The sequence below is a fragment of the Maniola jurtina genome, chromosome 9 (genome assembly GCF_905333055.1).
Source record: "Maniola jurtina chromosome 9, ilManJurt1.1, whole genome shotgun sequence".
Taxonomy (NCBI): domain Eukaryota; kingdom Metazoa; phylum Arthropoda; class Insecta; order Lepidoptera; family Nymphalidae; genus Maniola; species Maniola jurtina.
Window position 1 is genome coordinate 12,210,636 of NC_060037.1, and position 13,988 is coordinate 12,224,623.

At 37.9% G+C, this 13,988-nt stretch overlaps 1 protein-coding gene across 1 annotated transcript in view; it reads right to left on the bottom strand.

Annotated features, from left to right (window-relative positions):
* Positions 1 to 13,988, bottom strand: part of LOC123868539 (neuropeptide Y receptor type 2-like) — a 64,019-nt gene that overhangs the window by 3,260 nt on the left and 46,771 nt on the right. The window contains exon 2 of the mRNA XM_045911097.1: positions 2,213 to 3,761. Within this exon, the coding sequence (XP_045767053.1) occupies positions 2,221 to 3,519 (1,299 nt within the window). The 5' untranslated portion in view covers positions 3,520 to 3,761 and the 3' untranslated portion in view covers positions 2,213 to 2,220. The remainder of the gene's footprint in view (positions 1 to 2,212; positions 3,762 to 13,988) is intronic.

Sequence of the window (13,988 nt, forward strand, 5' to 3'; positions counted from 1 at the left end):
GTCCCGGGTTCGATTTGATTTGATAGTAGAATCACTCTACCACACTATCACACTAGTCACACTAGTATTATAAAGGCGAAAGTATGTCTGTATGTGTGTATTTGTGTGTATGTTTGTTACTCCTTCACGCAAAAACTACTGGACGGATTTGGCTGAAATTTGGAATGGAGATAGATAATATCCTGGATTACTACATAGGCTACTTTTTATCCCGAAAAATCAAGGAGTTTCCACGGGATTTCGAAAAACCTTATTCCACGCGGGCGAACTCGCGGGCATCGACTAGTTTTGCTATAAAAGATTATACCCATTCACACAAATGACTTTGTACGCAAAACAGTAAACAGTACTAAGTAAAGGTTACCTTCATTATATCGACCCAACAAAGGCGACTTTCATCATAAAACGCCTAACGTATGACGAGCACACGGTGTGAGTTCTCACAAATTAGAACAATTATGCCACCCTCCACATTAAGTACAATTAAAATGGAAGTTGCTATGTCACTGGACTAAACGTGACTAAAAGCTTGATGACAAAGTTACTTTCTTACTTATTTGGTGAAACTAGGGCACATTACTTTAAATTATTTTGCTAAGTGCATCAAGACGTAGGTATATGTAGCTGATTCCTTTTGAGGATTGATTTATCAATTTTAAACCCAAACTTTTATGGGTAACAGTACTTAGTCATGTTTCATACTCTTGCAATGCAGAGATAAATAGAGAGTGGTAAGTCTAGCGGTTAAGACGTCGGCCTTCGATTCGAGGTCGGGGGTTCGATCCCGGGCACGCACCTCTAATTTTTCGGAGTTATCACTTGCTTTAACGGTGAAGGAAAACATCGTGAGGAAACCTGCATGCCCGAAAGTTTTGCAAATTGTTCTCAAAGGTATGTGAAGTCCGCTAATTTGTACTAGACCAGCGTAGTGGACTATGGCCTAAGCCATTTTCTTTCTGAGAAGAAGAGGTCCGTGCTCACTAGTGGGCCGGTAATGAGTTCAGCATGATAGTTATTCTTTTACTATGAAAAAGTAGTAAAAACGCGAAAATACTTCAAGATCGATTGTGTTAGATTGTTTATTATGGCAGAATAACCGCTTAAAAAAATAGGACACTTTTCAATATTTTTCAAAAAAAAAAAATTTTTAAAAAGAATATTAGCCATGCTAAACAAGACTAATATTCCCCTTTCCCCTCCAATTAAGCGTAAAGCTTGTGCCAGGAGTGGGTACGACAATAGTGCAACGTGTGGGCTTTGAACCGCCGACCTTTCGGAATTCAGTCCGCTCCTCAACCGTTGAGCTATTGAGGCTTTACTTAGGTATATATTATAAAAGTTTATCATGAGAATATTTAGTAGCTAATATGTTGGGTCCATTGCTGCTAACAAATTATGAACATTAAAACTCTCTTCATATTAACCAACATTAAAACGAATATTGTCCCATCTCCGAGCTAAAAGCTTAACGACAAAGTTGCTTTCAAATGTTTGATGACGATTTAGGCACATTATTTTAAATTACTCCGCTGAATGAAGTAAACGACTTGAGTTAGATGAAACAGTTTTAAACAGAGGGTCTTTGTTACCGGTTGTATTGAGAGTGATATTTTATGTTTTTTTTCAAACATGCCCGTTAACTCAACCCTTTTGCCTTTAATCATCATCATTTCATATTTTGAAGTTGTTTCCTGTGTCGTATGTTTAAAAATATTTGTTGGGTTTACTTGGGAAAAGATAATGATCCTTTCAAGCATCTTGTTAGAATATTATACCTAGGTATTTGAATTTTGTTCGTTATTTCTAGATTGTCTAACAATATTATAAAATATTTCCAAGGAATATTATCTTTAACATAACGTACATAATATTGTGTAGATCTCTATATATGTGATACTAGAGGAGGCCCGCGACTTTGTCCGCGTGGATTTAGATTTTCATAGATCCCATGGCAACTGTTTGATTTTCCGGGATAAAAAGTAGCCTATGTCCGTCCCCGGAATATAAGCTAACCCTGTACCAAATTTCGTCAGAATTGGGGAAACACTGTTGGGCCGTGAAAAGGTAGCAGACAGACAGACAGATAGACGGATAGACAGACAGACACACTTTCGCATTTATAAAGTATGGATGAATACTGACATTGTATTCACAGTGTCTTAGTGTATTATGTTTCATCGTTTATAAGATATAAGTAAACTTTTTAACTTACCACATAATTTAAAGTGCTGATACAATTGGCTCCTTATCCGAAGAAACCACAGATTTATCTACAAACATATACATTTTAACGCAGTCTTCATTCGGACTAGGATTGTCCTCTGGTTTCTCATCAGGACTTATATTCTCGGCATCGTCTTCATAGACTTTTAATTTCTCATTAAATTCTATTTTATATCTAACAGAAGGTTTAGTTACGGTGGATGTCAATAGTGACTCCTGAATAGTGTCGTTGCCGTTGCAAGTCTTTTCTGAACGGTACATGCCCGTTCTCTCAGACTGATTGAAATTCCTCTTAGGCTTCTTTGTGACTAATGCTCCTAAGCATGGAAGAATCTGCATGAATTCTTTGCGGAAATTCTCGTTGAGCCACGCATACAGGAAAGGATTGTAACAAGTGGAAGACATTGCTATAAAATGTGCAACGAAAAATAACACCATGTAGTACCTCCAATCCTCAGCTAAAGAGTAAAAGTCGCTACTTATGTTTATCAAATTCAGTGGCAACCAGGACAATCCAAATATCGCTACCATTGCTATGAGCATTCTGTTTGTTCTTCTTTTCCTTTCTCTTTCTGCGTCTTCCTTTTTACTATTTTTACTGCCCGGTCTAGTTTTAAGTCGATCATTCAATTTTACACTAACACACGTGTAGCAAAACGCCATAACTATGAATGGTATAACAAATTGCATGATCGTCGTCACAGCCCCAAAAGCTTTACGGAATTGATCTGATGGCCATTTTTCGGCACAAAAAATGTCTTGAAGGGCCATGTAATAGCCGTATGGAAATGTCACAGACAAAGAGAAGACCCAAATGAAAATTATAAGTCCAATGCAAGTTTTAATTTTCATACGAGGTTTGAAGGGGTATATTATGACGAAGAATCTATCGATCGCGATCGAGGTGAGCGTTAAAGTGGAAATGTAGACGCTGCAGCCTTGAGCATAGGGCATGATATGGCAGAGCAAGCCACCGAAGACCCATCTACCTAAGAAAGTATAAAGAGGAGTAAATGGGACTGCAAATACACACAGCAATATATCCGACAAGGCCAAGTTCGTGATAAATAGATTAGTGACAGTTTGCATGGCTCGGTTTCTGATTACCGCATAGCAAACAAGAGCGTTACCGAAGATGCCTACTACGAAAATTATTGTGTACGCCGTGCAGAAAGCCGCTTGAATCGCTTTATCTTCGATTGGATCCGGTACCGTAACATTGTCATATTGGGAAATGTTCTCGAATGTGTCGTTGTCATCATATAAAGTTTCGTTTGAAGACCATGCGTTCTGCATAATTTTTTGTTCAAATTAATTTACCATCATAAACCATCGAGGTTTGTTATTGATGTTATCATGGTTGTGAGGTTGGTACTTTTTATGGTTTCTCTTTCTTATTTGCAAAGATTGACTAATTATCATACTGTTTCTGAAGATTTATTGTATATTTTTCTTATCTGCAGTCAATTCAACTGTACGTTATCTTAACTGATTCATCGTTATTTCTTCTGATGGAAGAGAAGAAACTTCAAGAGAATCTGAAACAAAGAAAAATTTCTTGTTAGATGATAATATTATGTAGTATAATATTGAGGGCAATATGATATAAGGCGGTTGATATTAACGTCGACCCAAAAGCAATCCAGGTTCTCTATAATATCTGACCTATCTGTTTCTGGCTAGCGCGCAAAACCTTCAGCCAATTGTGGTATGGGTCTGGGGTTAATCTATCCTGCGTCAAATCGGATAACAAAATGGATAATAGATATATTATACTCGTAAGGTTCACTAGAGCTGTATCCAAACCCAAATTATAAACGGGTGAAGCCAAGAACAAAAGTATCTAAGTAAAAGCTGGTCAAATGCGTGTCAGAATAGGTATAAGTTAGGATTTTCTAGCAATGTTAAAAACTTTGGTGTTCGTCATTAATAAAATTCTTAAGCGTTAGTTTCTGCAAAAACCATTTTAAAATCCTGATAACTATTATTTTAAAATACCTATTTAACGAGTTATTGCTCAAGGGAGTAAACAGATTTTTTTTATCATGCTCAGGAGGTACCCTGTTTTTTTTTTTAAATTTTGTCTCTTTAAAGCGGCAACAAATTACTTTGAGCTAAACAACTTGCAGCTCTTGAAGTTTATTTTTAAAATAGCTGTGAAACAGCCATACGGACAGACGGAATGGACGAAATTATAAGTGTTCCTTATTTTTCTACGGAATCTTAAAAAGTGTCTACATAATTTATAAAAATCTATTGTTACAAATCATTGTCATATTTAAACCAAACAAAGTGCTGTTCGTTATTCAAGTCATTCAAGTGACGTATAATATCGGACGGACAATATGATAATTTATAGAGGTTAAAGCCCAATTAAGGCACAATTAATTATCTTTTAGCCTTACATACATGTTATTATCACCCGATGCACTAAGTGACCCATCCATTATCAGTTATTACTTATTAGCTAGCGGTTGCTATAACTACGCTCGCGTGCAAAACTGTTTGCTTTAGTTATAAGTACATGTAGGATGTTTAAACCAAACAATGCCTGTACGCTGAACTCTATTTTTAAGTTATACCTATCTACATTTACACTTCTACACTTAATTATATTAGCTTAATATATTAATGGCTGGATGAGGAAGGCTGAGGACCAGGTGTGGTGGCGCTCTTTAGGGAAGGCCTATGCCCAACAGTGGACTTCCACAGGCTGATGATGATAATAATGATCATGACGATTAATATATTATTCTAATAATGTTATTATAACGTACAAAAATCATCACGTCATCTCTCAATAATCTGATCTAGCAAAAACCTGCTTGGTGTATTGAAAACTTCTCCACTCCGCTACGTTTTAGTGGAAACGTATGCTTATTTTGTAAGCAATAACTGGTCTATAATATGTGGGTCTCGAATCAAATATTGCAATCCAAAATTCCAGTTCAATCATTTTAGTGCTGAAGTGGAATGGATGGCTCACTGAAATCAAAACATTTTTTACATTATTTCAGTAGCAATTAAGTAATGGACTGGATCGTTGGAATGTAGATTTTTTATTCGTACCAAAAAATATAATAAGAAGAAAGAAGATGTTCAGAAAGGCGGTAGGCCGTTTGGTGGCACGCTCTTGAAAAGGCCTATGTCCAGCAGTGCACGCATACAGGCTGGTGGATTGGATTGGTCCATTATCATGCGGAGGTAGCTCGCTTTCTTTGGTCATTTACAGAGAGGAGCATAATTCTTATTCCCAAGAGTAGTGTTGGAAGGTAGAATTGCAAGCAAAAGGCCTCCAGGTCGCCAAAGATGCAACTGGTTGGACGATAAAAGGGGGTGGATAAGGCTTAGTTAACCGAAGTTAAAAGAGGTGGCTTTAGAAGCTTTTTGGATGATGATCGCCAAACTTCGTTTCGAAGAATGCACGACATGATGATGATGATTGGATTGGAATAAATAAAAAAAAAATAAAAAAAAAGTATTTGCCAGAATGTCGACGTTACGAAACGTTTCCGGTTCGATTACGAAATGCTCGTGTTACTGAAATTGCAGCTGATAAGAGCAGCTAATCTGTATAAGTGGCGTTTTACGACGTTCGGATTAAACGCCTATAAAGATACCAGTAAAGAGCCGTTGGATATTTTAGTATGGGAATCCGTTGTCAGGGAAATTATAATTATAACATTTTAAGTAGTATTATACTTATTTAATATATTTAATTATATAGCCTGTACGTTTATCTGGGATGCGTGGCGTGGCGGTGGTGCGTATTGTTTGTTTGGTGGCTGGCTTTTCCTGCATGTTTAACAGTAAGAGACCGGGCTTAATATTCTACCCAAAAGGCTGCTTAGCACATGGAAATTACCTTGAACTCTTAACCCTTTATTGGTTAACTGAGTGTGAAACTTAAATAAACCTTTTTATGTCCAGTCCATTCTTTGTTACGTAAAAACTCTGTACATTACCACAGAGTAAGGATGGTATGTTATTTACCACGCCTGAGAATAAAATGATCTAAGTAAGTACAACATGTACCTAAGTTCTAACGGTAGGTTTTTAGGGTTCCGTATCTTAAAAGGAAAAACGGAACCCTTATAGGATCACTGTGTTGTATGTCTGTCTGTCTGTCTGTCCGTCCGTCCGTCATTCCTCCCGTTGACCTAGAATCACGAAGTTTGGTAGGTAGGTGGGTCTTACAGCACAAGTAAAGGAATAAATCCGAAACAGAGTATTTGTGGTTACATCACAAAAAAAAAATTTTTTTTGTATAAGACGTGTGCGAGTTCAACTCGCACTTGACAAGTTTTTTTAAATAGGTAGGTAGCCTGTATTCTCTCGTTGCGTATTTCCTAAACATAATAATAGTATGCTTGACCGAAAAAGGTTTACTTTTTAACCCCCGACCCAAAAAGAGGGGTGTTATAAGTTTGACGTGTGTCTGTCTGTGGCATCATAGCTCCTAAACTAATGAACCGATTTTAATATTTTTTTTATTTGAAAGTTGGCTGGCTTGATCGAGAGTGTTCTTAGCTATAATCCAAGAAAATCGGTTCAGCCGTTTGAAAGTTATCAGCTCTTTTCTAGTTACTGTAACTTTCGTTAGTCGGGGGTGTTATAAATTTTTATTCTCACTTGTTAATACTTGTCTTGAAAATGTGTAACTTTTAGCTAACCAAACCTTCATTACAATGTCATGCCCGCGTGGAACAGTGCCAAGAATGTAAACTACGTATCTGCATTGAACCCCATTTGACTGTCACAGAGATTGTCTTCAAGAGTAGAAAATGTTGTACCGTGTCCCAAAAAAAGTTATCCATGCGTCAGGCGACCCAAGATCTTGCGTTTAGCTTAGTAAGCCTAGCCATTCAGCAAGGGCAATAGCGCCAGTGTATAGGGTTCTAGGCCCAATTAATGACACAAAACAAGGATGGTGTATATTTTTTGTAAATATAAATTTTTAGTGGTAAGTTATTTAAGTATATTTTATCTATGTATAAAGTGTATGTATACACGTTTAACAACAAGATGTACTTACCTAATACTAGCTAACCAGTCACGGCCTTACTCTACTCTCTTAGCTTAACCTACATAATCTTACAAAATTTCTGGTTCCCAGACCCAGTGATATGGCAGTCTGTCAGTCAGTTTATTCTTTGTAAGTTTACCTATACTCTCTCGATTTCAAAAATTATTTCACTGATAGATTAACTCGTAGTTACATTATACCCGAGTGCTATAGAATATACATACCGACTATAATATATATGTTGTTATATATCGTAGACTAGGTCGCGAGTAAAAAAATAGTTACAAATAAACAAGGACGGCTTACTACCTACCTACAGAAACTAAATTACAGAAAAGGAGGCAAGTTTTGGAACATTGTACCTACACTCTATTTCGTACTATGAACAGGGAGATTGTCGTAAAAATACAACTTTGTGATCTCGAATAGCCTGATATTTCTGCCTTGTTCGGACTACTTACCTACTTATATATACCCTTTTTCAGGTCTAATCTGGAATTTACTAGGCAGTTCTTTTTCTCGAACTTTTTAAGATGTTTTCTCAGACAAGATTTTTTCGGAATATACAGAGATTACAACTAACTTAAGGTTCGATAAGCTTAAAAGTTAAAACTTTAACTTTGTTTGCTGTTTGTAACGTGTTTCATAAAAGAAATTGACACCAAACTCTTCAGTAATGACAGTGACAGACAGTGTTCAATGATAACAAGTGTAAATTAAAAATTTATAACACCCCCACCAAGTGAAGGTTACAGTAACTAGAAAAGAGCTGATAACTTTCAAACGGCTGAGCCGATTTTCTTTGATTATAACTAAGAACACTCCCGATCAAGCCACCTTTCAAACAAAAAAAAACTAGTTGATTAGTTTAGGAGCTACGATGCCACAGACAGATACACAGATACCACGTCAAACTTATAACACCCTTCTTTTTGAGTCGGGGGTTAAAACACCGGGTATTGTTATACTTAACTTTTTAGCATTCATGAAGCAGAGCATAGCACTCAATGGTGAATGCATTAGTTGGAGGTACACACAAAAATGTTTTGTGCGATAAGATAACGAGGACCGGTGCCAGCACAAAATGGTCGGGGAATTTCAAGATGACAACGGTCCAGGGCTTTTAGTTTTAATGTCGTCAGTTGTCTTAAGAGAATTCCTAATGAACGAGCTTGTCTGACGACTTTGTAGTTTAGTTCTATTGTTTAGATCTCATGAATTAAGAGCGTCGTCAAATACTGAATAAGTACCATAAGATAAATTATTTTTCACCCACTTGTTCGGAAATTGCATCACTACGGAAAAACAAGACAGTAATCGGCTCTTTAAGGTGCCCACGCACTCGAACTGAACTGCAGCTGAACTGCGCGTCGCGGCTGGGGAGAATATCGTGCTGGGCGCTGCCGCGACGCGCAGTTCAGCTGCAGTTCAATTTGAATGCGTGGGCACCTTTACGGTCCGCGCGCCAGCAATGTCATGGTGCTTGGATGTCATCTAGGTTTTCATTTCGACCATTGATGTAAGGAATCTACTGAATTACATCTAATCCTATACTGAAGTCTATTCTTGACCCGAGAACCATATTGCAAGATTAAAAATTACTTTAAATAATATGTCAATAATCATCATCATGATTAACCCATCGCCGGCTCACTACAGAGGACGGGTCTCCTCTCAGAGTGAGAAGGGTTTTGGCCATAGAGTACCACGCTGGCCAAGTGCTAATTGGCAGACTTTACGCTACCACGCTGGCCAAGTGCTAATTGGCAGACTTTACGCACCTTTGAGAACATTATGGAGAACTCTCATAGGCATGCAGGTTCTATCACGATGATTTCCTTCGCCGTTAGAGCAAGGGATATTAAATTACTTAAAACGTACATAACTCCGCTAAGTGCGTGCCCGGGATCGAACCCCCGACCTCCGTTTAGAAGGCGGACGATCTATTTAGGAAACAAATGTAAATTAAAAATTTATTACACCTCCGACAAGTGAAGGTTACAGTAACTAGAAATGAGCTGATAACTTTCAAACGGATGAACCGATTTTCTTGGATTATAGCTAAGAACACTCTCGATCAAGTCATCTTTCAAACCAAAAAAAAACTAAATTAAAATCGGTTCATTAGTTTAGGAGCTACGATGCCACAGACAGATACACAGATACACACGTCAAACTTATAACACCCCTCTTTTTGGGTCGGAGGTTAACAAAATTTTATATTATGTCAAATTACGATCTAAAATGCAACTAGCGATAAATTGAAATGCAACGCGTAGAAATGTTAACTCCCACATTCCTATCAAAACAAGTTTACTTTTAACTGTAGTTGGTAAAATGTATTACGTAGGATACAAAGTTTAATGACTTCGTGCGGTTCACCGGAAAAGCGTGGACCCAAAGAGTTGCGTATTTCTAGAATCAGTGATGTTTTATAAAACAGCCTCAGTTTCACTGATATACAAGAGGCACCAGGCGGCCTATTCCGTATCTCAGTGGCAATGTTGCTTAAGTTTTACTTATTTACGGACAAACTTCTTATTTGTCTATGACTAACCAAGATGAAATCTTAAGTACAGAGGCTTTAATTTTTGACTTTTTACTAGCGTAGTTTGAGTTTTTTCAAACTTTACTAGTGAAAAAAAAAAGTTTCCGACGAATTGAGAACCTCCTCCTTTTTTGGAAGTCGGTTAAAAATGAGACAAAGAGATGATGAGAGAAAAGACTCAATGTTGTTGATGATTCTATTATTTTCGTAGTGTAAGTACAATTAAATTAAATATCCACTAAGATAGGGAGTAGACGAGCCTTTCGACATGCTTATTGTTATCTGTACCCAACCATTAATTAGGCAGGGCGCTTTTTTGGCGGCTAATTTATGAGGTTTGTTGCTCCATTGGTAGATATACCTCAATGCGTTAACCGGATAGCGTAAAATATATTCATCCAACGTGAATCGAGTTTCAGCTTAAACTATTCCTGCAAAATCTGTGAGTAAAATAGCTTAATTGACGAAACGATGCTAAAGGTGAGACTGCATAGATTGCAGAGTCAACACTAATTTTCCTGTTTGTGCAATATGCATCGATATATTTGATGAAAATAATATTGATAAAGAGATGTTTTTGCGAGGATAGCCTAGTGGTTAAGACTTCGGCATCCTTTAAAAGGATCACTTTGTCGTCTCTCTGTCTGTCCGTCAGTCGTATCTGTCAAAAAAAAATGCATATAGGTATATCTTGTACGATGGTACGGAACCCTTCGTGGGCGAGTCCGACTCGCACTTGACCGGTTTTTTCCAGATTGCAACGACGAAATTATTAATACCTATCAACCAAAAACACAACCTAATCAAAATTAGTGAATGCTGTGTCTCGTATGGTCTACCCATCTACATTAAAGGTGCCCACGCACTCGAACCGAGCTGTAGCTGAACTGCACGTCGCGTCAGCGCCCCGCACAATATTCTCTCCAGCCGCGCCGCGCGGCAGTGACGTACGCGCGTCGCGACTGGAGAAAATATCGTGCGGGGCGCTGACGCGACGCGCAGTTCAGCTGCAGTTCAGTTCAAGTGCGTGGGCACCTTAATGATTATATCGATTATTGATCTCATGGATTCGATGATTAGATGGATTAAGGATTCGCGTGGATTTAGGATTTTTAAAAATTCGTGGGAACTCTTTCAATTTCTGGGATAAAAAGTAGCCTATGTCGTCTGTATCATTAAAATCGGATCAACTGTTGAGCAATAAAAGCTAGCAGACAGACAGACACACTTTCGCATTTATAATCTTAGTATGGATTTGGCCCCCAAAGGGATAGAAAGCAATTTAGTAATAAAATTATGTTATTAAAAAAAAACCAATGAAATTTTATGTTCCTTCAAAAGGATGAACTTTAGTTTACTATATAGGCAACCTTATTTCTTTTACGGCCTCATAATGGCTTTCCATCAAGTAAGATGGCACTCCTGACACTTATGGTAGTAAAATAGATATTCTTTTGAGATGATCGTGTTATATCATCACCCGCCGTACGTAGGTACCTGTCTACTGACTGAATACTATTGTAAATTGAACAATTGAAAAGAGCAACCGCCGAGTTTCTTGCTGGTTCTTCTCGGTAGGAACGGCATTCCGAACCAGTGGTAAATTATTTGACGATTCAAAAGCACATGTAAAAGTTTATTTGAATAAAAATCTATTCTGTTCTATTCTATTCTATTCTATCGCGCCAAACGCACAACGAATATTCAAGAAGAAAATCTTTCGAATTTACTCAAGTTCTTCTTATAAAGTTCAATATAAAATGTATACTTATACGCGACAAGTCAAGATGGCAATCTGGGTGGGGACGTCCCGCAAACCCGCATAGCCCGGTGCGGGATAGCGCGGCCGACGTGCGGGTGTGCGGGACGTCCGCGCAACTCATACCCCGATTGCCATCTCGACCTGTCGCATACTATAGGGATGACTTTGAAAAATAAAAATTTTCAAAAGAAAAATAAAACCGACTTCAAAAACCACAAACACTAAAAGTAGAAAATAATTTTTGTTTAGCTACACGTGTAATGTAACTAGGTATGAAGTCGAGCGAGCCTATTAAAACAAAATAAGAAATCCAAGAGTGAAGTTCGCCCGAGTATTTTTCACAGTCCACTGCAGGACATAGGTTTTGTAGGGACACGCTTTATTTCATAATAATTTCAAATATCTTTAGCTTGTGTAAAAAAATGTTTTCTTTTGGCAATAATAGGCGTTCCTAAATTCCAAACGTTGATTTGCAATGTTCACGTTGCTGTTTTTGACTACAAAATAGAATCTCAAGCAAAATTATCTCCAAGAAATGACCTCTCTCGGGGTGACGTGCAGTTAGAGGGAAAGGGTGACACGCACAAATAACGTTGTTTCCGTCATCTGTGGAAACAGCACTATTTTAAGTTCCACTCGCCAACGAGTTATCGCTTCGACGAGGCGGGCTCTAAACAAACTATCGTTTCATTTTCATTAAGAGTGTAGACACGATCTAATCTACACGTTTGCTCGGAAATTGAATAGAAACTACTGTTATCAATTAAACTCTCAGATAGTAAAATCAACCCGTATAATGCAATGTAAATCGGTCGGAGCGCAAACAGCAACTGAAGCTTGTCGTTCCACGCCACGTCCTCGCCCTAGCGCCATCTTTTTCGTCTCGATGGAGGGGGCTCTGACGTCACGACCACAGCATAACCACCAACACCAAGCAACACAGAACGTGAGAACGAGGTGTTGCCAACACGGCCATGCTGCATGGTGCCCGCCCCGGGCACCCCACGAGTCGGGATAAAATTACTGCAAAATAAACAACCGTTAACACCTGATTCACATTACCTACTTGTAAGGATCCTTCCTAACTTCCTAAGGAATATTGCCCATTCATTGTCACTTATCACTTCACAATCATACGACAGCTCGCAACTTAACAAGACACCTCCACTATGTACTCGCAAGATCCAGGAATATTGTCCATTCGTTATCACTCATCACAACAACAGCTTTCAATTTAAAGAACAAAACAACCGCATCTAAAGGGACTTTGCCACACTTAGGGGACCAGATTTGTCGTAGTTGAAAACCAACTGCACTTAAAGAGCGTTTCGCTCACTTAAATGCAGCAAGTTGGTCAAGACCACTTGCACTTAAAGAACATTTCGCTCACTTAAGCGTACCAAGTTGGTGAAAACCACTTGAAGATCACTTGCACTTAAAGAACATTTCGCTCACTTAAGTGTACCAAGTTCACCTTCAAGTTCCAAGCATCATAGAAGACCACTTGAAGACCACTTGCACTTAAAGAGCATTTCACTCACTTAAGCGTACCAAGTTCGCCATCAAGTTCTAAGCATTATAGAAGACCACTTGAAGACTACTTGCACTTAAAGAGCATTTCACTCACTTAAGCGTACCAAGTTCGCCATCAAGGTCAAGCATCGTAGAAGATCACTTGAAGACCACTTGCACTTAAAGAGCATTTCACTCACTTAAGCGTACCAAGTTCGCCTTCAAGTTTAAGCATCGTATTCCAATGTGATATTTTATATTCATGGTACAATATTCCCAATTATCTTTCGAATATTTTATCAAAGTTCAAGCTTCGTATCCCAGTGTGATATCTTATATCCATGGTGCAATATTCCAACTAATTAATCTTCCAAAATTTTATCACGGCTCGCTGTATCTATTATGTTGCTATACATACTTAATTTTAAATAGATTACTCAACATAATACACAAGGTAGCCTTGCCAACACGGTTTTTAATACTCCATGAATATTCTTTAAAGAAGCAATGCATTAGCACTCACGATTAAAATCAGATCATACCTCTTTACTAAATCTCAAAATTCTTTACTAAATTCTGAACACATACTCAATGCCATAGCATCGTGCACCCACACAGTGCTCCGACACTATTCATCCACGTATGCAATCACCACACTATCTTTATCTACCGCGCATCCACGCAAGGGATCACCGGTGCATACAATCATATTTGATCTCATCCATTTTATTTTAACTATCAATGATTTATTATTATAAACGGATCATTTGATTGTAAAGCTGGTGCTATCAAAGTTAACTTTAAATAATTATTATCATACTAAAACTATCACTTTTTAAACTAATCAATATCTTAACTGCAATTATATTAATGATTTCACTAGTTCACTGCATTATTAATTACGAGGGTTGGTCACC